The sequence below is a fragment of the Capra hircus genome, chromosome 22 (assembly GCF_001704415.2).
Source record: "Capra hircus breed San Clemente chromosome 22, ASM170441v1, whole genome shotgun sequence".
Lineage (NCBI taxonomy): Eukaryota > Metazoa > Chordata > Mammalia > Artiodactyla > Bovidae > Capra > Capra hircus.
This window is the reverse complement of record NC_030829.1, coordinates 39683044-39708126: the sequence shown is the minus strand read 5'-3', so window position 1 is coordinate 39708126 and position 25083 is coordinate 39683044. Positions and strand designations below refer to the sequence as shown.

General features: G+C 43.0%; 1 protein-coding gene across 4 annotated transcripts in view; it reads left to right on the top strand.

The window, feature by feature from the left end:
- Positions 1 to 25083, top strand: part of PTPRG (protein tyrosine phosphatase, receptor type G) — a 772648-nt gene that overhangs the window by 75407 nt on the left and 672158 nt on the right. The window contains exon 1 of one of the 4 annotated variants that reach the window (XM_018066934.1): positions 14170 to 14300. The exons of the other annotated variants lie outside the window; for them this stretch is intronic. Within the exon in view, the coding sequence (XP_017922423.1) occupies positions 14258 to 14300 (43 nt within the window). The 5' untranslated portion in view covers positions 14170 to 14257. Of the gene's footprint in view, positions 1 to 14169; positions 14301 to 25083 lie in introns of those variants that run through there. 4 annotated transcript variants of the gene reach the window in all.

The window sequence follows — 25083 nt, the reverse complement described above, 5'->3', positions numbered from 1 at the left end:
ACCTGCAAATAGATAGTTTTGCTTCTTCCTTTCAAGTCTTGAAGGCTTTTTGTTTCTTTCTCTTGCCTAATTGCCCTGCTTAACACCTCTGTTGCAGAAGTGAATCACAGTGGTCCCCGGAATAGAAGTGGTGTGGGAGCAGACACTCTTACCTTGTTAGCATTGGTGGAAAAGCACACAGTTTTTGGAATATGATGTTCTCCCTGGGTTTTCCATACACTTCCTGTATCAGTTTGAGGAAGTTCCCTTTTATTCCTCTTTTTGCCAAGTGCTTTTATTATGGAAGGGTGTTGGATTTTGTCCTATGATTTTTTCTGCAGAAAATTAAACTTCGAGACTACAGCACTTCTTTTTAAAGCACCGCTTGTATGATGCTTTCTCGACCCCCACTCAGCAGAGGTTTAGGAGTTTCCACGTTTCCTCCCGTGAGCGCCCTGTCTGGAACACCGTTTGTCACGGGCTGCGCTGTCCGAGAATGATGCCTTGTGTTGCCCTCTGGGAGCAGTGCTAGTGATGAGATGTTTCCCTATATGTCTGGGAAACAAACTGCTGGACTGTGATGCCATATCCGATGTGCACACGCTGCCACGTTTGTTTTGTGGGTGTGATACTGTCAAAGCGCTGTTGAGTGAGTGGATTCCGAGCTGTTGATATAGTTCAGACCTTGGCAGTTCTCTAATCTCCTTGAAGCTTTAGTGTTTGATTGCATTCGTTTGCCCTGCAAATAGTCAACGGTGTAAGTGATCTCAGAGAGAGAATATGTCTAAAGCTTGTATTTATAATAGACAAGGTTCGACGGAGAGTGCAGACCTTGTAAAACACACAGATGGACTTCCTGAACGAGTAATAAAGACTTAACTTCTACTTGATAAAGCCTGTCAAACAGCCATATTACAGGCGTGATTGGGTTGCATGAGACTTCAATTCGTGATGGTAAAATAACATCCAGGAAAGTGAGTTGGTGAAAAAAACAAGCTGTGAAGCCTGAGCAAGAAGGAAAAAGGAGGATATCCGTATAACTATGTCATGTTAATTTAGTAAGATCAATAGTTTGACATTAGTATTTTTGTTGGGAACATTCTACTGTCCAATATGATACTGTGTCTTCATTGCAGTATTAAAAAAGCACTAATGTTTTTTAGAACTTTTGGATATATATTGGAAAAATATGTATATGTTGCGATCTCTGTTTAGGAGAGGGTCCCATCCCTTTTAATTAGTGAATGCTATTGGGTGGTATTTTTATTTTAGTTAGAAATTGTTACGTAGTTGATGTGGTGGTACTAAAAATATTGAGAGGTTATGGTGATGGCTCATAAGGTTAAAATTAAGTGAGATGCTCTAGGAAAAGCCTCATCATCATGTTGTTGGTTTTTACCAACTGTCCAGTCTTGATTTATGTTTTTATTGACTCCATTTTTTCCCCCCATGGAAGATATAGTTTCAGCTTGAATCCATTCTTTTTAAAATCAACTTAAAAAAATTTATATTTTAATTGGAGGAAATCCATTGTATAAAACAAAAAACTGAGTTTTGAGCTGATTGCTTGAGTAAGGTCATACTGTTAAATGGTGGAGTGTGGGTGTGATTCCAGGCAGCTCCCTCGTGGCCCAGTGATAAAGAACCCATTTGCCACTGCAGGAGATACAAGAGACTTGGGTTTGACTCCTGGGTCAAGAAGATTCCTGGAGAAGGAAATGGCAGCCCACTGCAGTGTTCTTGCCTGAAAAAATCCCACGGACAGAGGAACGTGGAGGGCTGCGTACAGTCCAGGGGGTATCAAAGAGTCAGACGTGACAGGGCATACACACACACACACACACACACACACACAGAGCTTACCTCCACATTTAGTACTTAAAACAGTTGTTTTTGTTGAAATATAGTTGATTTACAATGTTGTGTTAGTTACAGATGTACAGCAAAATGATTCAGTTATACATATATAGATATATTTTTAACGTTCTCTTTTATTAGAGCTTGTTACAAGATAATGAGTATGGTTCCCTGTGTCATACAGTAGGTTGTTGTTAGTTACCTGTTTTATATATAATAGTGTATGTATTTTAATCTCAAACTCCTCATTTATCTTCTTCTCCTTCCCCTTTGGTAACCATAAGTTTGTTTTCTATATGTGTGACTCTTATTTCTTTTTTGTAAATAAGTTCATTTGTATCATTTTATCAGTTTTTTCAATTCCACATAAAGGCAAAATCATACTATTTGTCTTTCTCTGCCTAACTTATTTTATCAATACGATAATCTCAAGGTCCATCCTTGTTGCTGCGAATGGTATTATTTCATTTTTTACAGCTGTATATGATATCCCTCTGTGTGTGTGTGTATGCGCGCCCACATCTTCCTTATCCTTTCATCCACTTGCAAAACTAAACTGAAAATGGATGAAACATTCAAATGTAAAACTGGACGCTATAAAACTCCTGCATGTTTTGTACTTAAACATTCTTAATTCAATGTCTAATTCTGCAATCACGTAGGTGTCATCCATGACAAATATTAGAATTTTAGTATTGTAGAGACAGTTTCTTCCGGCTTTCAGCCCGCAGTTGAAATAAATACCTTTGGCTGTAGTCGGACTGAAATGTCCAGTAGTCTCTGCTTAAATTCTTTCAGTGCTGAACTCACTACAGCATGTCGGTGATCTTTTTCACTGTTGTGAAGTTCTTTCTTACTCTGAGCCAATCTGAGGGTCAAGTTAGCTTTCTTAACAATTATAATCTATTGCTGTCTCTATTTAAATTTCTAGGCACCTAAATACTCCAGATTTTATTGTTTTGGAGAGGGGTGTAGTTCAGCTATATTGACACAGAATTTATATGCCATGTAATTCACCCATCTAAACTGTTTTTCTTATGTTTACATAGTTCTGTCACCACTGTTCCTTTTTTATTTTAGTTGCTCAGTCATGTCCAACTCTTTGTGACCCCATGGACTGTAGTCTGCCAGGCTCCTCTGTCCATGGAATTTTCCAGGCAAATGTACAGCAAAATGATTCAGGTATATATATATATACATATAATCAGAGAAGGCAATGGCACCCCACTCCAGTACTCTTGCCTGGAAAATCCTGTGGACGGAGGAGCCTAGTAGGCTATAGTCCATGGGTCCCTAAGAGTCGGGCACAACTGAGCGACTTCACTTTCACTTTTCACTTTCATGCATTGGAGAAGGAAATGGCAACCCACTCCAGCGTTCTTGCCTGGAGAATCCCAGAGACGGGGGAGCCTGGTGGGCTACCGTCTGTGGGGTCGCACAGAGTCAGACACGACTGAAGCGACTTACCAGCATACATATATAAATATATATGTATTTTTAACATTCTCTTATATTATAGTTTGTTACAAGGTAATGAGTATAGTTCCCTGTGTCATATAGTAGGTCCTTGTTACTTAGCTATTTTTTATATAGTACTGTATAAAATACTACTGTAGCCATTCCATTCTCCAGGGGGTCTTCCTGACCCAGGGATCGAACCTGGGTCTCTCACATGGCTGCCCTACCAGGGAAGCCACCACTACAAGGTTCAATTTAAGAACATTTTCATCACCCTCAAAAGAAACCTTTCTTTTCACGTTTTCTCAGTCATCCCATCCTCATTTTCCCTTAATCCCTCCTAGCTCTAGGCAGCTACTGATCTATTGTATTTTTATAAATTTGCCTATTCCAGACACTTCCTTAAAAAAAAATTCATAAATATGTGGCCTTTTGTCACTGACTTTTTTCACATAGTAGAATGCTTTTCCGGGTTCATCTGTCTTGTTGCATGTATCAGAACTTTATCCCTTTTTACGGACAAATAATAGTCCACTCATGAATATACCATGTTATGTTTATCCATTCATCACTTGATGGGCATTTGAGTAGTTTTCACTGTTTGGCTGTTAAGAATCATGCCGGTATTAACGTTTGTTCCAAATGCTTTTTTGACTGAACTGTTCAGTCAAAAGTCTGGTCTCTTTATGTTTCTGGACTGCATTACTTATTGATCAATCTGAATACAGTATTTTATATGGTTAAAATCTCCTATTGTTGGTTTTTAGTCAGGTTCCACTTTACTGGATTCTTTGACATTTTGGTTCTTTGATTGATTGTGTGATCTGTTCATTTCAACCTTGTATACTGTCTGTTCTTTAAATTTCCAGCCTTTGGCTTCATCCAAATTGTAGATCAAAATACTGTTCAGTGTGGGGTGGCTTCTCAATCACATGACTTGTTACTGTGGAGGAGGTAACATCTCCAGCTACTGGTCTGTGTGCAAATAGGAAACAAAAAAAATTATCTAGAAGAGTATTTATTTTTTAGTGGCATTGCGCAACACATAGGATCTTACTTTCCCTATTTTTATCGAACCTGGACCCCCTGCTTTGGAAGCATGGAGTCGTGACCACTGGACCACTATGGAAGTTATGGAGCTGGTATTCTTTTATGCTAATATGAAGTATTTAAGGCTGTAAAAATATCCTTTTATTTTTTCCAGCACCAAGTTGTTCTGATATGACAGGGTTATCTGTGCCAATTTCTTATATTGAGTTGTTTCCTATTCCAGCATAGATGAGAATCTGAACCCTGACTCTGGCACCGTTTATTATCAGAATGACCTTGGGCAGGTTCCCTGAAGTTTACTTTGGTTTATTTTCTCATCTGGAAAGTGAGGCCAATAGGAGCACTTATTTTACAAGGTTACTGACTGAACTGCATGAAAGGATCCTTACCAGCTGTTCAGTGTGTGGGGGGCACGTTGGTAAGGGCTGTATTTCAGGGAAGAAGATGGAGGGTAGAGAACTTTCTGTGGCTATCCCAGTGCCAGAGCTGGAGCCACACAGATTAGGCAGGTCCTGTGGCTTGGGAGCCTCTTTCCCTTAGGGCTTCGGCTTCTGGAGGAAATGAAGCTGTTGGTGATTGTGGAGCACACACCTGTGGGCCTTCTGCTTTCCTGGGAGTTGCTCAGATTCCAAGGCTTCCGAGGTGACTCAGTGGAAAAGAATCAGCCTGCCAATGCAGGAGACATGGGTTTGATCCGTGGGTTGGGGAGTTTCCCCTGGAGGAGGGCATGGCGCCCTTCTCCAATATCTTGCCTAGAGGACCCCCATGGACAGAGGCGCCTGGCGGGCTGCAGTCCATGTGGTCACAAAGAGTTGAGCATGCACGCACGCAATCCCGGTTTCCAGTGCTGTCCAGCATTTGTGTGTGTGTGTGTTCATCATTGTTGCCCTTGTGCTGCAAAGACGTCAGTCACATCTGAAACTCAGCTGGTCACTATGTCCAGAAAAGTCCTGCACTAGAACACAGTCCAGGTGTGACTGAGGATCTTATCTGCTTGTGATGATGATAAACCAGGATAGCCATTTTATCATTCAACTCTGAAGTTGTTATTTATTCACACTGGAATAATCTTGTTAAGAAAACTGTATAGAATCTGTGCATTATAATTGGATTTCAGTTATCACTTGGAGCTCTGACTCAGTCTTGTGGAATTTTAAGGACATAATTTAAAGAAGACATTCCTGGTTGCTTTTTAAAACGCAGTTTCTTGTCCTGAGATTTGTCAAACCTTCAGCTGTAGTTTTGTGGTCCTAAATTACCATTTGTAGGTATTCATTTAGCCTGGTCCTTTGAGGGCTTAGAAAAACCAAAAAGCCTGAGGGAAGAGAGGCATCTTTTTACTGATTCTCTTTAGATACTGTCATGGAAATGATTCTATTTTTTTTTTTTGTATCCAAGATTAAGATTATTTAAATTAATATCTGTATGTAGACGATTTCTTTCTGTTTAGTGAAATGTCAAAACTATACAGAGAGAGAGCAGTATTTCTCAGATATACATACAGACCCCTTATCAAAGGGGGAAATACTTTGCAAGAACCCTGTGAATTTATCCAAGCCCCACAAACAGAAGATCCTTGTTTTATGGCATTGAAATGTCTTTTGACTGCCATTTATCGGAGTTCTTGCTTGGTTTGGTGTTCATAAATAGGGATGCTTTTTTTTGATTATCATAGAACTAAAAATCCTTGAACTTGTTTTGACCCCATTTTTAGAAACCTTGCCCCAGAGATGAGCCTTTTGATAGAAAGTGAGGGATCTGATTGTTTCCGGGAGATTGCAGGCTGTACATCCATGAAACTCTGGTTATAAGATGTATTCTTTTCTGTGATTTTGTAAACCAGAGGTTTTCAAGTTTGCAGGTAATTAAAACATAATTAAATGTGTATATGTGTGTGTATAATATAAATAGGTATTTATCAATCTCAAATATCCGTCTTATCCACAACCAGCATCCATGTTTTCTTTGAGTTCAGTTCAGTCGCTCAGTCGTGTCTGACTATTTTTGACCCCATGGACTGCAGCACAACAGGCTTCCCTGTCCATCACCAACTCCCAGAGCTTGCTCAAACTCATGTGCATCGAGTCGGTGATAGCATCCAACCATCTCATCCTCTGTCGTCCCCTTCTCCTCCTGCCTTACATCTTTCCCAGCTTCAGAGTCTTTTCTTTACGTACCTGATGGTCCTGTTGTACCATCCTTGGATTCTTTCCTGGCCCTTTGAGCTGCCTTGTTGCTCTGTTGCTTTCTGACACAGCTCTTTCCTTCGTACTTGCCTGGTTGAACTTGTGACTCTTGAGGCTAATTGAGAGGAAAGAAATGGTGACTCAGCTCTGTGACCTTGTGTATTTACCTGTGAATGAGGTAACTGTTTTCCTTTCTTAGGGCACACCTGTTCTCTCGCAGATCTGGAAATGTGAAGTCAAAAGTCAAGGGGGCGGCAAGGTCCTGCTCTCTCTGAAGGGTCTCGAGGACAGCCTGTTGTTGGCCTCTTTCAGCTGCTGGTGGTTGTTGCATCCCTTGACTTGTTGGCTACATCTCCGTCTCTGTGATCCTCCCCTGCCTTGGCTTCACTCTTACAAGATTACTTGTTAGGGCATTTAGGGCCCACCTGGATAATCTAGGATAAATACCTCTTCTCAAAATCCTTAATCACATCATTTGCTAAGTAAAGTGACATTTACTCTTTGACCATGTGAGGTGACATTCCCAGGTTCTGGGCGTTACTGTGTGGATTTATCTTCTTGGTGGTGGGATAGTACTGTTCAGTCCACTTCGGTAAACCTGAAGCATTGGATTGTTTCTAGCTGACAAAAGCCACCACTTGTGTATATAATGAGTCAAGTGAAAGTGAAGTCGCTCAGTCGTGTCCGACTCTTTGCAACCCCATGGACTGTAGCCTACCAGGCTCCTCTGTCCGTGGGATTTTCCAGGCAAGAGTACTGGAGTGGATTGCCATTGCCTTCTCCATGGAATCTTCCCGACCCAGGGATTGAACCCAGGTCTCCCACATTGCAGGCAGACTACCCTCTAAGCCACCAGGGAAACCCTATATAATGAGTAACCTGAAAGGATATTTTATACAACACAGGCAATATAGCCAGTATTTTATAGTAACTATCAATAGAGCAAAAACTTTAAAAATTGTGAATCACTGTTCTATATACCTGTAGCTTACATAATTTTGTACATAATCTATATTGCAATTAAAAAATAAAAACAGCAAAAAAAAAAAAAAAAGGATCAGTGTACATTACTGGATGCTCAGTGGAAGAATATCACTCACTCCTGAGAGCTGCCACTTTTCTTTCCATGGATCAGGGTGATGTGTTGGTTCCCTGTTGCATCATTTTCTGTTTTTTGTTCAGTAAAAATAGCATATACCAGGCTTGGGGGTAGGCATGGGGGGATGCCCTTCCGAGCTTTCGAGATGCTATGCCTGTCTTTAATTGGACCTGTATTCCTCTGGAGATGCTCAGAGTGTTGCCTCCTACCACTTGCCAGCCTTCTAGACATTTCTCTCACCCTGTCTTCCCTCTCAGAGTGTCCTGCCCACAGTCCACAATTGACAGCCTCATTTCCCGGTTGAGCGCTTCACGTGAACATAAAAATTCATAGCAGCCTTAAGGGAGGGAATGAAGCTGAAGCGGTTGGTGGGCAAGGGACAGCCATCACTGTCTTGTCTCTCCCCAGAATGAAAGCTACCCTCTGGAGAAATCAAGAGTTGGACGCGGGGTATATAACCTGGGTGTTTCCAGCACTAAACACAGGCTCTCTCTCGTGTGTGTGAGAGAGATGCGCTCGTCGTCTTCATCCTCACTGTCATCTTCCTCATGTTCATTATTCTCTGCCTCCTGCTGAACACAACTTGCTGAGCATGTGTTGGGGTCAGACTCTGTTCTTTTTGTACAGTATCATATTTAATCCTCATATGACCCTGCAAAGGGGCTACTGTTACCCCATTTAGCTGAGGAGGCAGACAGGGCTTAGAGGAAAGAAGTCACCTGTTGACGCTGCTTCTGATGCGTGTGTCTGCATTATTTGCTTCACAGCCTGAGTTTTATCATTATACAGTCCTCCTTTTTGTTCATTTTGGATTTCAGGTTTTTAGGAAATGAATCTTAACACAGAAATAGGGCCTCCGTCTTTGGAGCTCCTTTCCTCTTCCTTCAGTGCTTTAAGAGGGAAGGTGTTTGCAGATCAGAGAAGCTGATGGGTTGCATGGTGCCCCTTCACTGTGGCGGGAGGCTCTGAAGAAGATAGTGTGGAGATTGACAGGAGATCGGAGGAAAGCTCTGCCAACTTCAGCTGGAGAAGGTCCAGGCAGGTTTTCTGATTTCGTGAAAATGAAGACTTGCAGAGAGGAATCTGAAGTTTAGCTCTTTGGCCATCTCCTTGGAGTATCCTGTTAGCTCTGAAATACCCCTGATTCTAGTGAAATGGATAAAATTCCTGTCTCCCTTCTTTATTTCCCTACTTTTTCTCAAATATGTAGAGAACACCCACCATAAAGCTTTATTCCTACAACTGAGATAGGACAATGAATAGAGGCAGATGGAAACCTTTGCCCCTTTGAGTGCTTATGTGAACGTGTGTGTATGCTCAGTCCTGTCCAACTCTTTGCGACCCCCTGGACTGTAGCCTGCCAGGTTTCTCTGTCCATGGGATTTTCCAGGCAAGAAAACTGGAGTGGGTTGCCTTGTCCTACTCCAGGGGATCTCCCTGACCCAGGGATCCAGCCTGGGTCTCTTGTGTCTCCCACATTGGCAGGCTGATTCTTTGCCACTGTGGCACTTGTGAGCTGCCTTTATCTGCATGGTACAAAATGAAAACCTCAGGAGAGCAGGAAGCCACAGCACGTGGCTATCCTGTGGAAGTCAGGTGCATTGTGAGTGGTTGGTTAGCCAATAATTACGTATATTAATTTGACGAAGAGAGATCTTGCGAATGTTCATTCCTCTTTGCTTTCTTCTGTGCCACCTTTTTTCTTAATTTTTGAAGGAAAAGCACTGAGTTTGTTCTGACTTTCATTTAGGTAAATGTTTCCAGCTCATTTAAGGCTTACCATCGTTTCTGTTTTGACCTGCTCCAGATAGGCTTGTGGTTCTTGTTTAAAAGGATGGTCCTTTAGTATTTATATAGAAACTTAATCCGGTTTAGGAGTGTCAGCAGATGCCCCCTGAAATCTGACAGTGATTAAGAAAAAAAAACCATTTCTTTGTTTGGTTTGGGAGGAGTGGAGCCCAAATCTAGAGGCATACTCCTGGGCTATTAGAATTTTGTTGCTTATACCTCTTAGAAAAATTAAAAGCAGGAAGTAAATTCTGCCTGCTGCAAAGAGCTGGGATTTAGGATGGATGGGTCTAATGTTTTGCATTTATATTTAATGGCTCGGGCCCCTTCCTGTGGGCTGGTGTACATGTAGCTAATGAATGCTTTCTGAGGAGACCTGGTGGACAGTAAGGAGGTCATGGCCAGCCTCCCGGTGGAAGCCCGAGAGAGGGATCCTGTGGGCTGGCCGCAGAAGCCAAGCTAGGCCTTACCTGTGGTGGTGTTTTCATGCTCCCCACTCGCCTGTATTGTTAGTTTATAGAAATCAAAGGAGCAAGGCAGAAGCCCGTGTGCTGACCCTGAGATATTAAGTCTGCTCCTCTGGCCATGTTTCACAGCTTTGGAGCTGTCCTGCAGCCGCAGAGCCTGACCCAGTGGCGGGGTGTGCGTTGTTCTTGCCTCGGGCCCGCCAGCCTCTCGATTTGTAAAGCCATCGTTAAATTGCGTTGCGACTGTGGATTCCATTTTTCTCATGTACAGTTTGTCACTTCTCTCTGCTCTGTTGCCCTCCTGCGAGGACTTTTCTCTGCTGGCCTCTGGGGATTTTCTGTGTGGTTCGTGATGCTTGTTTCCGATTCGGGGTGTAGCCCAGGGTCCTCTGAGGGTTCTGGCAGAGCCATGGAGGAGTGGGCTGTTTCCCAGAGCTGGACTCAGCTGGGCCCATGTCGGGGAGAGGTGGCCCCCCCATCCCTAGCACACGTCTGCACTGTGCTGCTGGGCACTGCGGAGAGTGAGTTCCATGTGGATTCCATGTGTGTGCCCTAGGCTGCCCTTTGTGCTGTGTGTAACCCTGCAGGACCCGCTGAGGCCGTCCTGGGACAGGCCCTTCCCTCATCCCCTCTGCTTTAGCTCCTCTCTGAAGTTCTTAGATCATAATATCAGGCACACATTTCCTGAGCTGTTTTACAGATGCTAAAACCCCCCCACCAAATGCAAGAGATAAACTATTTGATGACCTTGAGCCCCCAGACCTAGTGGAGACAAAGGGTTGATCACGTTACTAGCCCCCTGTGACACCATCCACCAATCAGAATTGTGCACCGGCTGATCACAACCCTGGGCCCCTCACTTTGCCTTGAAATATGCTTTCCTGAAACTCATGGGAAAGTTTAGGCTTTTTGAGTATTAGCTGTCAGATTCCTTGTCCTGGTGAAAGTGAAAGTCGCTCAGTCATGTCCAACTCTTTGTGACCCCTTGGACTATACAGTCCAAGGAATTCTCCAGGCCAGAATATTGGAGTGGGTAGCCTTTCTCTTCTCCAGGAGATCTTCCCAACCGAGGGATGAAACCCAGGTCTCCCACATTGCAGGCAGATTCTTTACCGGCTGAGCCACAAGGGAAGCCCAAGAATACTGGAGTGGGTAGCCTATCCCTTCTCCAGGGGAATCTCCTGGTACGTTAGAATAAATGCTACACTTTCCTTCTCCACTACCCGGGGTCAGTAGGCTGGCTTTACCGTGCTCAGGTGAGTAGACCCAAGTGACTTAAATTCAGGTGTGTCCATCCTGACCTTTTGGGGAACCCTTTGAACTCCAGATTTGACTTGACAGTAATGAGGCTTTTGGTTGGAGCTTCTGATCGTTCTCGGTGTATTGGAAGCTTAGATATGCATGTATGTATGTATTTTAAAACTTAAGAATAGCTCCTAATATTGAGCAACCGAGTTGTGCTTGAGGGGATGTTTTTCCTCTATGAGATTGTTGTAGCTAAAAACGATGAATGATTCAGTAACAAAAATTGAGGATGGCCATTTTGCATTCCACTTAGGAACTGACGGATCTAGGCATAGAGCATCAACGTGTAATATCACGGAGGGAACAGAATATGAGCCTTTAATAGTGGAACACATTAACCTCTTCAGAAGTACTCTTGCAATGCCCTGCTCCTCCTGCCATAAACAGAACACCTTGACCTGTTCAAGTGTCCAACTACCAATTTCCAGGAATTAGAGAGGACTGAAAAACACTGCAGGAATACAATAGGCAAATTCCAGACTAGCCAAGGATCTGGATTTTTTTAATGAAAAAATTGCAAGGGCAAATGAAGAGGAAAATCTGTAAAGATTTAAAAAGACATATCAATGACTCTGGATAGACCTTACTTGAATCCTAATTCAAATGAATTAACTAGTAAAAACTAGGCATTAGAAATGGGACAGTATTAGGGAGCTATCTTTAAATTATTAGGGGGTGATAATAGTTCTGGTGTGTGTGTTTTTAAAAAGCCCTGTCTTTTAAATATTTTTGGATGAAATTATATAATGCAGATTTTTTTTAGAGAATCTTTGTTGTGTGTGCCCACTCGTGCCCAACTCTTTGTGGCCCCATGAACGGTAGCCCACCAGGCTCCTCTATCCATGGAATTTACCAGGCAAGAATACTGGAGTGGATTGCCAATTCCTCCTACAGGGGATCTTCCTGACCCAGGGATCAAACCCACAACTCCTGTGTCTCCTGCTTTGGTAGACAGGTTCTTTACTGCTAGTGCCAACTGGGAAGCGCATAATTCAGGTAGGTTGCAAGTAATACTCAGGAGGGAATATAGGTAGGCATTGTGGAACATGATTGGCTATGGGTTCATGGTCTGTGAGGCTGGGCCTTGAGTATATGGGGCTTCTATTTATCTCAGTGTTGGAAATTTTCCATAATTGGAAATAAAAAGACAGATATGCTAAGATCTCTCCAAAAAAGCTTTCCCTTGTATGAAAGCCATATGTGTTCATTTTAATAAATGCAGATAAAATAATCTATCTTTGAGTTAGTTGCTTTGAATATTTTTGTTTATTTGTATCTGTGTATGTGTCTAGGTTTTTCTTTTTTGGGTGAAAGTGAATACTGTTATCCTCCGTTATAACCTGCTCTTTTAAGTGAATTGTTTATTTTCCATATTGTTCTAGGCCATTAAATACTGTTTAAAAACTTTGAAAATTGACTGTCAAGAAGTCTTTAATGCTTGCATTTAATCTTTAATGATGATTTTATGGAACAATTTTTTTATTGTTAAATAAATGGTACTTATGATTTTTGTATTACAATGAATGCTGTAATTAAAATTCTTCTAACTAAAACTGAGCACATATCTTTCTTTCCTTAAACAGAATCCTTGGAAGTGCTAAGGCAATATCCATCCATCCCCAGTGTTTCTGATAGCTTTTGCTCACATGCTTTGCATGTGAAGTGTTCTTAATTTTCTTCTGGATAAATTTCTTTTTCCTTCCAGAATAGTAGGCTTCTTGAATTCAGGCCCCATATTTTCAGTATCCTTGTATCTTATACACTTGTCTAGGTGTCCGTGAATATTCACACAACTACCTTTTCCCCAGATTTTCAAAAGAAACAGTATTCTTATTGGAGCCTGGCAAGGAAGCTGCCATTTCTGTTAGTTACAATTGGCCGTGTAGCACCTATGAAATGTACTGAATATTCAATATTTTCATCCAGCTAAAAGCAATGAGCCCCAGCCTGTGCTCTCATATGTGTTCATCTGAAGGTAAAATTCCCTTTGTAAAATGGAACTGGGCTGGAAGAAGCACAAGCTGGAATCAAGATTGCTGGGAAAAATATCAATAACCTCAGATATGCAGATGACACCACCCTTATGGCAGAAAGTGAAGAGGAGCCAAAAAGCCTCTTGATGAATGTGAAAGAGGAGAGTGAAAAAGTTGGCTTAAACCTCAACATTCAGAAAACGAAGATCACGGCATCCGGTCCCATCACTTCATGGGAAATAGATGGGGAAACAGTGGAAAAAGTGTCAGACTTTATTTTTTGGGGCTCCAAACTCACTGCAAATGGTGATTGCAGCCATGAAATTAAAAGACACTTACTCCTTGGAAGGAAAGTTTTGACCAACCTAGATAGCATATTCAAAAGCAGAGACATTACTTTGCCAACAAAGGTCCGTCTAGTCAAGGCTATGGTTTTTCCAGTGGTCATGTATGGATGTGAGAGTTGGACTGTGAAGAAAGCTGAGCACCGAAAAATTGATGCTTTTGAACTATGGTGTTGGAGAAGACTCTTGAGAGTCCCTTGGACTGCAAGGAGATCCAACCATTCCATTCTAAAGGAGATTAGTCCTGGTTGTTCTTTGGAAGCTGACACTCCCAATATTTTGGCCACCTCATGTGAAGAGTTGACTCATTGGAAAAGACTGATGCTGGGAGGGATTGGGGGCAGGAGGAGAAGGGGACGACAGAGGATGAGATGGCTGGATGGCATCACCAACTTGATGGACCTGAGTTTGGTTGAACTCTGGGAGATGGTGATGGACAGGGAGGCCTGGCGTGCTGCGATTCATGGGGTCGCAAAGAGTCGGATATGACTGAGCGACTGAACTGAACTGAACTGAAGAATGTGTGTTAATCGCTCAGTCATGTCGACTCTTTGCGACCCTGTGTACTGTAGCCCGCCAGGCTCCTCTGTCCATGGGATTCTCCAGGCAAGAATACTGAAGTGGGTTACCATTTCCTTCTCTAGGGGATCTTCCCAACCCAGGAATCGAACCCAGGTCTCCTGCATTACAGGCAGATTCTTTACTCTCTGAGCCACCAGGGAAGCCCGAACTGAAGAATGGAACACTGAAAATGAAACTGCAAGATGACTCTCTGGCGCTCATATTTCATGCAGGTTTGGAAAAAGACTCACTGTTTCACATTGCTTTGCCTTGGGTGGCTTGGTTGCAGCCAGCTGCTAGGGTTGTTTAGAGACTTTGTATAAACTTTTAGTTTGTGATGAGAGTTCTGCCCTTTGCATATCTCTGTTCTATTTTCTCCTTTTCTCAGGCTGGTCTGAATGTCACGCTGGTCTGAATGTGGGCCTTGGTCATCCCGAGAAGGATGGATATGACATTGGTTTGTGTTTCCAAATTCCCCCCAAGAGCCTGTCCATTTCTCATCTCCGCAGAAGGGAACTTTAGTAACTGTAGAGTGAGATGTTTGGTTTGGACATGGGAGGGTGTTGAGAGAGGTTTTTTTTGTGCCTGTATACAACAGAAACATTATAGGAGGCTTATTTTATTTTTTAATTTTTTTAACAAATATTAAAAAATTGTTTTTGACTGTTCTGGTCTTAGTTGTGGCAATGGGATAGTGATCTTTGTTGCGACTTGCAGGATCTCTTAGTTAAGACATTTGAACTCTTGGGTGCGGCATGCACGATCTAGATCCCTGACCAGGGATTGAACCCAGGCCCTCGGCATTGGGATCATGGGGTCTTAGCCACTGGACCACCAAGGAAGTCCCATTTTAAAACATGAAAGGCAGTACTTTCGAGAGATGAAGTCACTCATTTAAAGTCACAGTACTGATGGTGAAAGCATGACCCCCAACCAAGCCTTCTGTGCAGGGAGCCCAGCAAACGGGGGTCCTCAGGGCCCCTCCTTAGCCTTACAAACCCCTTGTTGTGGGTTCTGTCAAAAGCCTCAGAGGACAGTGGTGAACTCTAGCTTAGTGGTTAAAAGCAAAGGCCGTCGTGTACATAGAACTGAGTTTGGAAACTGGCGTGCCACGTGTAGTTCTGTGATTTTGACAAGACACATGAACCCGTGCCTCAGATTCCCCGTATGTAAAATGGTGGATAAGAATTGGGCCCACCTCACAGGGTGCTTCTGAGGAGTAAATGAAATAATAAATGAAATACTGCGTGTGTTTGAAGTGATTAGAGGGATGCCTGGTATGTAATAAAGGCTTCATAAATAATTATCGATACAGTGGCTTTCTGGGAAGCATTTAAGGCATCTGTTGTAGCACCGGGGACTGTAGTGGGCATATGCATGTTTGCATGGCCAGTCTGATTGTATTTTATGATACTTTAGTTTACCTCTTCCAGATCAGCTGGGACACCGATCCTGCCTGAGTTGACCATTTACACCCTGAAGAAAAGAAGAGATTAGGCTCCCAGTCCTCCCAACCCCGCCACCACCCTTGCCCTTCAGGCTCTGTGAAATCAAATCCATCATGTATACAGCACCTACCCTAACAGATAATCACAATCACATGTAAATTATGTTGCGCACCTACAGAGATTCAGCAGATGTGTGAATATTTAGTTATTAATAACTAATTGGGTGCTAATCATGTGCCCTGGAGTTCTTGGAGCTGATAAAGAGGTGTCACCTACTGTGTCAAGCCTCTGCTCAGCTCTGGAAAATCATTTTTGGCAGATGTGCTGAAGTTACCTTTGGGCTTTAAGTTTTGAATGTTGTCTCCCACAACTCTTGGTTTTATCTTTTTTTTTGGGTTGTGGTGTCTTCCTTTGAAATTGATGTGGCTTCCCACGAGCAGAAATTCCATGCCCCATTTCTGAAGAGGAGGGTCGTTGATATGTGACCATAGTTTTTCATCTCTTAAGGAAAGAGAGGGACCCCATGAACTATGAGTCATCCCGGGGAAGAACGAAAAGCTACTGAAGGGAATTCAAGGACAATTCTAAAACCCAGTGGGTGTTGATGTATTTTGGGGAGATGACTATATTTGAAGGGCCTTGATCTTAGATCTTGTAAGATTTGGCTTCAGCACTGAGGATATCCATCTCATATATGCCCCACACCAACCTCATCCCGTCAGTAGTTCCACCTCCATCCCAGGTGGTAATAGTTTGGCCTTCATTAACTGGAAGTTAATGAAATCTTTCAGTTAGGAGTCCTAGATGTGGAATATGATCCATGCTATCTTAAGGTTTATGGAACCATATAAAATGAAAGGATGCTGTGAATGAGATAATCTTTGAAAACACCTCCTTCTCCCCCCCTTTGTCTTTCTTTACTTGCAAGCATTACGGGGCCTTTTTGCCTCCTGCTTTGTACAGACAAGATAGTCGCTTGTCTTAAAGTCAATCCAGGAGAGAAGACGGTGTTGCTTTATGGTTGACAGAACCTGTTTGCTGCTAGGAAGTTGTTAGAACATTAAGTCTGCCTGGTTTGCTCTGCCTTTTAAAATTAGTTTCATAAACACACACACTTGAAGAGACTCCTGAACTTGGATATTGCCTTTCCTGTCTACCCAACTAAGAGCATTTAAAATAATTGAAGCATTTCTAGACTAAGGATAAAAAATGTAAAAGATATAAGGAAAACCTGAAAATGAAAGTACACAAATAGAAACCCAGGCTTAGCAAATATTGACAACAATTAACACCTCTTATTGGTCAAGTTGGCAGTAAACCCAGTGTTTGGGTTGAACCGTAGAAAATAATAACTACCTGGTTGGGTTGTGGTTGATGGTTTTGTCCACACTCCACATCCCTGTCCTCTGTTGTGTTTTTGGCTGCTTGCTCTCTGAGATCACTTTCTTGATTGGGCTTTCCCCATTCTCTGAGTCCTGATGCAGGCATAGTCTGTGTGATGCTCAAGTTTCCAGCCTCCCTTGCAGCTAGGGTGGGGACATGTAACCTGGACTCAACCAATGACTTACAGCTATTCTGGACTTTGGATCTGTTGCTAGTTTTGCAGAGACGAAGTCACCAGTTTTGTCAGTGACTACAACGGTGGTGGCAGTGGAGGGGCCTAACTGACTTCACTGGTTTGGTTCCTGAGCTTGGTTATCTCTCTCTCACTTTTAAAAAATTTTCTTGGCACAGCATGTGGGGTCTCAGTTCTCCTACAGGGATCAGACCTGCACCCCTTGCATTGCAGGTGTGCATTGTAACCACTGGATTGCCAGGGAAGTCCCCGGAGCTTGGTTATTGAGCCTAGGGGTTGGCTTGTGTTTGTTTGTTGTTTTCTGTAAAAGGCCTCCTAGTAAATATTTCAGGCTCTGTGGGACATACAATCTTTGTTACAGCTAATCAACTCTGCTGTTACAGTATGAAAAGGACTGTAGACCATGTGTGGATTTGGCTGTAGTTTGCCAATCCCGAATCATGCCTGCCCAGTAATCCTGGGAGATGAGCTACCTAATGCTTTCCATAAATTCTTTTTCTTAGATTGGAGTAGATTTATTTTGCTTGCCTCTAGGATATGCATTTTTACTTCCAGATTCCTTAGGTTTAATTTACTGCGTGTAGGGGCTGTAAAATCCTACCTGCTTTACACAGACACAGATAGGACTGTCCTATCTCCAAAGAGATGGCAGCTCTTTGAGAGTAAAATATGGCTCGCTCTCCTTATTCTCTGCAGTACCTAATTTAAATCTTAATTGGAAGTATTCTCTTTGCTCAAAGCTCTGGAGTTACCTATCCAGAAATGCTTCCATTCAAGCATTTTCCCCTGCAAGGGTCCTGGATACACAGTAGCCAGTTTTCCCTCAATGGTGCATTCTTTATAACTGTAGTATATCAAAACCAAGAAATGGACATTGTCACATCCACAAACCTTATTCAGACTTTACCAATTTACACGTACCCAGTTGTGTCTGTGGGGTGCGTGTGTATGTGTATGTGTGGTTCTCTGCCTTTTTTTTTTTTTTAAATGGCTGCACTGAGTCTTTTTTTGCTGCTCACGGGCTTTCCCTAGTTGTGTTGAGTCAGGGCTGCTCTTCATTGCTGTGGGTGGGCTTTTCGTCGCGGTCTTTTCTCTTGGTGTGGAGCATGGGCTGTAGGGGCTTGGGCTTAAGTAGTTGCAGTACTCAGGCTAAGTAGTTGTGGGGCCTGGGCTTTGTTGCTCCGTGGCATGTAGCATCTTCCTGGACCAGGGACTGAACCTGTATCCCCTGTGTTGGCAAGCGGGTTCTTAACTGCTGGACCACCAGGGAAGCCCAGTTCGTTGCATTTTTATCGTATGCATAGAGTCATGTAATCATCACTACAAGTAAGGTATAAGACTGTTCCACCATCACAAAGATTCCTTCTGTTGACCTTTATAACCACATGGAGCCCACCCTTGACCCCTGGCTCTCAGTTACCTATTGTCAGTTCAGTTCAGTTCAGTTCAGTCGCTCAGTCGTGTCCGACTCTTTGTGATCCCATGAATCGCAGCACGCCAGGCTTCCCTGTCCATCACCATCTCCCGGAATTCACTCAGACTCAAGTCCATCGAGTCCGTGATGCTATCCAGCCATCTCATCCTCGGTCGTCCCCTTCTCCTCCTGCCGCCAATCCCTCCCAGCATCAGAGTCTTTTCCAATGAGTCAACTCTTTGCATGAGGTGTCCGAAGTACTGGAGCTTCAGCTTTAGCATCATTCCTTCCAAAGAAATCTCAGGGTTGATCTCCTTCAGAATGGACTGGTTGGATCTTCTTGCAGGAGTCTTCTCCAACACCACAGTTCAAACGCATCAATTCTTTGGCACTCAGCCTTCTTCACAGTCCAACTCTCACATCCATACATGACCACAGGAAAAACCATAGCCTTGACTAGACGGACCTTAGTTGGCAAAGTAATGTCTCTGCTTTTGAATATACTATCTAGGTTGGTCATAATTTTTCTTCCAAGGAATAAGCGTCTTTTAATTTCATGGCTGCAATCACCATTTGCAGTGATTTTGGAGCCCAAAAAATAAAGTCTGACACTGTTTCTACTGTTTCCCCATCTATTTCCCATGAAGTGATGGGACCAGATGGCATGAACTTTGTTTTCTGAATGTTGAGCTTTAAGCCAACTTTTTCGCTCTCCTCTTTCTTTTTCATCAGGAGGCTTTTTAGTTCCTCTTCACTTTCTGCCATAAGGGTGGTGTCATCTGCATATGTGAGGTTATTGATATTTCTCCCGGCAATCACTTCAAGCATATTGGATGGATACAGTCGTATAGTGTGTCACCTTTTGGAGCTGGCTGTTCACTCGGCAGTAATTCATCTGACTGCTAGGTTGCTGGTCCTTTTTTTCCCCTCCTCAGTGATATTCTGTGGTACAGATGGATGTAACTCAGTTTGTTCCATCATTCGTCTGTTGAAGGACATCTGGGTTTTTCTAGAATTGGAATATTGCAAACAAAGCTCCTATAGATGTAAGTTTACGGTTCTTTGGAGTTCAACCTAGTTGTTTGTTTCTTTGAGATAAATGCCTGAGAGTGCAATTGCTAGGTCAGGTGGTAAATGCATGTTCAGTTTTATACGAAACTGCCAAACTCTTAGAAGCGTGTGATAACTTGAATGGGCAGTTTTCGAAATGTTCTCTCTTTCATTTTCCTCTCTTTCAAGCCATTATCTCAATTAATTTTCCCAGACAGTGATTGCAGTTCTCCTACATCACAGATATCATGCTAAGCACTGTAACTATACTATCTTGTTTAATCCTCATAATAACTCTCCAAAGGAGGGTTGATACCATTACTTCTCTAGAGAGGGAAACTGAATCGGTGTGTGTAATTAACCTGTTCAAGTTCATCCAGGTCATCAAGAGGCAGATCCAGCAGCTCATATTCTGTCTTGGAGTCAGTGTTGTTAACCGCCTTGCTAGACTGCCTTCCTACAGTGCACCGGATGCATTGAGATGTTCCCTTACAAAGTGTCCGGAAGCTCCTTATGGCCTTTGTGGTGCTGAGTTGCTTCAGTTGTCCCCGACTCTTTGTGGCCATATGGACCGTAGCCCGCCAGGCTCCTCTGTCCTTGGGATTCTCCAGGTACGCATACTGGAGTGGGTCGCCGTGCCCTCCTCCAGGGGATCTTCCTGCTCCAGGGGTTGAACCTGCATCTCTGGCATTGCCTCCTGTGTTGCCGGCGGATTCCGAGGTAAGCCTCGGATGGCTTACCACTGAGCCACTGAGGAAGCCCCGTGGCCTTTTTAGGGGTCCATTATAGCCTGCCCACCTACTGACACTCCCTCTCACCTATCCACGAATCCTCTGCCACTTTGGATTCTATTTGCCCTTTTGCTTTTGACGTAAATGACGCCCAAGGCATTCCATTAGTTTGCAAGCGGAGGCTTAATGTTTGGCCTAACAGATCCTGCTACATGATCATTTGAGAAGGTCTTCACAGTGGAAGTAGTGAAGAATTACTGTTGGATGGTGTAGTCAGGTACAGTGAGAATGAAGACTTTAAGAGATTCAAATAATCCCGATATACTCCTGCAGCTTGTAGGTTTGTTTCCCATGTGATCCTGTTTTGTGCCCAAGCCCTCATATCTAGCTATCAGTACCTAAGCACAGAAGAGTCCCTGGCTTACCCAAGGAACCCATCTTTTCCTTGAATGCCTTCGTGTGTTTCAGACACAGTTCTAGGCTCCAAGGATCCAGCCAGAAGACACTTAGCCTGCCCCTCTCAGGGTGCACGCATTCAATCCAAGAAGGAGCCATGGAAACTGAACAGTAAAAGAGAGTATCCAGGGAAAGAAGGAAATGCTCTCAATTGCTTATGGGATAGGAGACATTTTCTTGTGTAATGCACATGTTAAAATACCTAAATTCCTTTATCCTGAGAAAAAACGCATTTCATTTTGTGCCAACAGCTAAACGCAGTTTTGTTTTGTTTTTTTTAATTGGGATGATCCCAGGCTAATGGACCAAGGGTATGGCTGCATCTCCTCTGTTCTGCTGCTCAGCACACACTACTGATCACCCATTTGGCTGCCATCTGGAATACACTGCTTCCAAAGAGAGGGGGTAGAAAATATTCTCTTAGGTTCTATTACACAGTATTGGAAGAAGAATGGCATATTGTCTGACTGTTTCTCTAGAGACTATCTTCATGTGCTCCTTGTGTATTTCAAACTCCCAAGTAGGAAGAGTTGTGGTGGCCGTGGTGAGTGAGGCTTGGATAGCGCCTCTCCACGTTAAATTCTGGTCTTTGCTGAAGCAATAGACTGTCCTTTCCTTGAAGTTCCACAGCAAGCCCACAAGCTAAGAAATGCTTGCAGGTTTAATATAGTATATATAGTGATGCTAAGGACCAGTCAGATGTGAGTTTACTACCAAAGTTTAAAAAAAAAATCTAGTGTCAACTTTGGTTTCCATTGGAACAAAAACTAGAGATTCCTTGTGCCAAAATGTAACACCTGGTTCTTTGGTTGTATCTTGACTCCTCTCAAGTAGTTTGTCCTGTTTTACAGATTAGCAAAATGACTTAACATTTTAATTTTTTTGCTCAGGATCATATGGCTGGTGACAGGGCTTGTATGAATAACTGGTGGAGCTCTGGCTTGGAGTTTGGACCTTCCTTTGTGATGTCCTTAAGCTTGTTACTTCAACCAGCAGTTGATGTTCTGGCTCATCAAAAGCAGATTATAAATAAAGATCACTCTTTACAAAAAATAGCCCCCAAATCCTAATAAACGTGACACTGGGTTTTACTCCTAAACTTAGTGAGTGGCATCTCTGGTTTCTCATGATGTCTCCTTGTTCTTAATTCTCTCTTTTCTTCCCAAAAGAAAAAAATAAAGCTTTTAAGCACCAAGGGTTACAGTGCTGCTGCTAAGTGCTGCTGCTAAGTGCTGCTAAGTCGCTTCAGTCGTGTCCCCGACTCTGTGCGATCCCATAGACAGCAGCCCACTAGGCTCCCCCGTCCCTGGGATTCTCCAGGCAAGAACACTGGAGGGGGTTGCCATTTCCTTCTCCAGTGCGTGAAAGTGAAAATTCAAAGTGAAGTTGCTCAGTCCTGTCTGACTCTTAGCGACCCCATGGACTGCAGCCTACCAGGCTGGAGTGGGTTGCCATTGCCTTCTCCGTTACAATGCCGAGCAGTTGTGTTTTTCCCAGTAGAAATGTGGTGATGCAGAGTGAAAGTATGAGGGGCAGAGCTGCATGCTGCTGTTGAGAAATGATCTTTTGATGCATCTGAGTCATAAAACCCAATCAAGACAGTTAAGAGTGGAGGCTGCATATACCATAATCCAAAACGTTGAATGCCAGCGAAGGATTACGGTATTGGCCACTGCCACGTCCCCGGGAACATCAGCTGGAATGTGTAACACAAGATTTTTGTCGAAAGAGACTAATGTTTGAAAAGTGTGGTGGAGAGTTCTGTGCAAAACTGCTGAGAAGCAGCCAAAAAAAAAAAAAAAAAAGGAGCTCATGAATGCTTGAGCCCTGGCCAGGAGAAGGGGAATTTGGCACCTGATTTAACGGGATGTGATAGGTCTCCAACTGCTAGATGTGTCTGCAGTTTTCATGAGGAACACTGTGGGACCTCAGGGTGATGACTGTGCTAGCAAGAAATTTCGTGTTTGAGCCCATGTGTTTCTAACCGGCAGTGTTCTTTGCTGCGGAATAAATGTTTCCGAGCACTAGTGTGAACATATAATCAAATTAACTAAGCATCTCATCATCAAATATGCAGTCAAGTTTTATTTTAAAATTTATTAATGCCATCATTTTTTGCTGCTTTGTGTTGACTCTTGACTTGCAAATGCGCTTCTTTGTCAGACGTGTCCCTTTGCAAGGGACTTTCACCAGTGTTTGGCTTTATAGCTTGCTTTTTTAATTTACTCTGTGCTGTAAACTTAATTTTAACTACCAATAAAAGTTTTAGGAATCCTATTTACATCTGAACAATGATTCAGCAACTTGAACATATATTTTTTGCCGTGGAATTGTCTAGTAAAAAATTTATATGATTCAGCTCACTGTAATGACTTAGATGAGTTATACATTTATCTGTGTGTCTGTTTATATTTCTTTCCTAATTGCCTTATACTTTTAGGACCCTATTCATCAACCTCAATTATACAGGTGTATGTGGACAATCTCTTCCTCTCTTTTTATTTTTAAAGGAAAAACACAGTTTCTGTTTGCTTCCAGATGTGTGTGTTGGCTATAAGATAAAAATCCCAAAATATTTAGCAGACCATCTGGTGTCTTGATGTTGAGTTTATTGATTAAGTTTTTGATTACTGATTTCTAGTCTTAACAGAGGTAATCTTACCCCCCTTTAGATTTCTACTTTAAAAAAGTTGTTTGTATTTTGTCCTATTGTTAATCTTTTTTTTAGAACTTTCATTAACAGTTTTGGTGGTAGATAGTACAAGCCTTGTTCATGTGTTGGTGCATTTCCTAGTTGATTGGTGATCGGATGTCTGAAAAGGCCCAATGAGGCTGGAGGATTAAGCTCAGGGGACATAACTTTCTTGAGGAGATGGCACCTGGTCTGTATGGGAATCGACTTTCCCTGGATTCATTGGTATGGAGCTTGAAGCTAAGCAGTTTCCATTCACCCACCTGTTGCAAGTTTGGGGGTATGTATGTTGAACTTCGTGAGTCACTTCTTAATGTCGTGGCTCTTGTGTATCTTGGACAGTGTTAAAAGCTTCATAAACATTACCCGCTGGAAGTCATATAAGAATTAAGTGAATAGTGCTCTGATCCTCATTTTGCAAATACAGAGTGTGTTAGCTGTTGTCAGAGCCGATCTTCAAGTTCCGTGTGCCTGGCTTTGCAGTTGGAATTTTCTCTCCAGTGCAACTCCGTGTTCTCTTGGATGGGGCACGTGCTGAGCCCCAGCTCTGTGCTGTGGACAGTGGTTAAGGGGCCATAAAAGAACAAATGTTTCCCATCTCTGTCCTCGGTAAAACTTGCTCTGCTGGTAATGAAGCATTTTAAGGACAGTTAATAGTAATTTTTCTTTTCCTCTTTCTTTTTAGGATAGGCCTTTAGACTCCCAATAGAAAGATTTTCATCCTTAAAGTCTCAGATGGAGTTCCTTAACCTCGGCACCGTTGTTGTTGTTGGCTGTTGTTATTGTTTAGTCACTAAGTCATGTCTGACTCTTTGCAGCCCCATGGGCTATAGTCCGCCACGCTTTCCTGTCCTTCACCATCTCCCGGAGTTTGCTCAAACTCATGTCCATTGAGTAAGTGATGCCATCCTACCAAGTCAGCCTCTGCCATTCTTTTCTCTTCCTTCCCTCAGTCTTTCCCAGCATCAGGGTCTTTTCTGAAGAGCCGGCTCTCCGCATCAGCACCACTGGGGTCCAGCAATTCTGTGTTGTGTGGACCTGTCCTGCGCCTTGTGGGATTTTCAGCAGCATCTCTGGCCTCTACTCAGTTGATGCCTCTAACACTTGCCCTGCCCCTCAGATGGACACCAAAAGGATCTCCAGGCACTGCCAGATGTCTCCTGGCGACAAATGCCCCCCATTGGGGAACTACTCTTCTAAAGGAACTGCCAGCTATGTGTCACTGGGTGAAGGGTCAGAAGCCTGTTTTGGCAGCTGCAGAATCTTCCTGTCAAAGGAGGGGAGATTTAACGGCACAACCTCCACATGTCATGGAGGTAGGAATTATGTCAGCCAGCAAATTCGTATTCATGCTAGAACATTTTATAAATATGAGATAGGGGAAAGGCAATTTTTAAAAAGCACTTGTAAGTAAAACACAGAGGAACATTTAAGAAGTCATCTCACCAGCTAGAGAGAGCGGTGGCTTGGCGTTTTGCTCTTCATCTTGCTAGTGTTCTATCTGTACGTATTATGTCTGAGAAAGACATGGTCTCCAGACAGGCATAGAAGGGATATATTGTCCATGGTGTTTTGCTGTCTACGCTTTCACTTTATGTTGTGAACACCTCTCATTTCTTTTAAGTCTGCTTCTGCAAGAGGGTTCATAA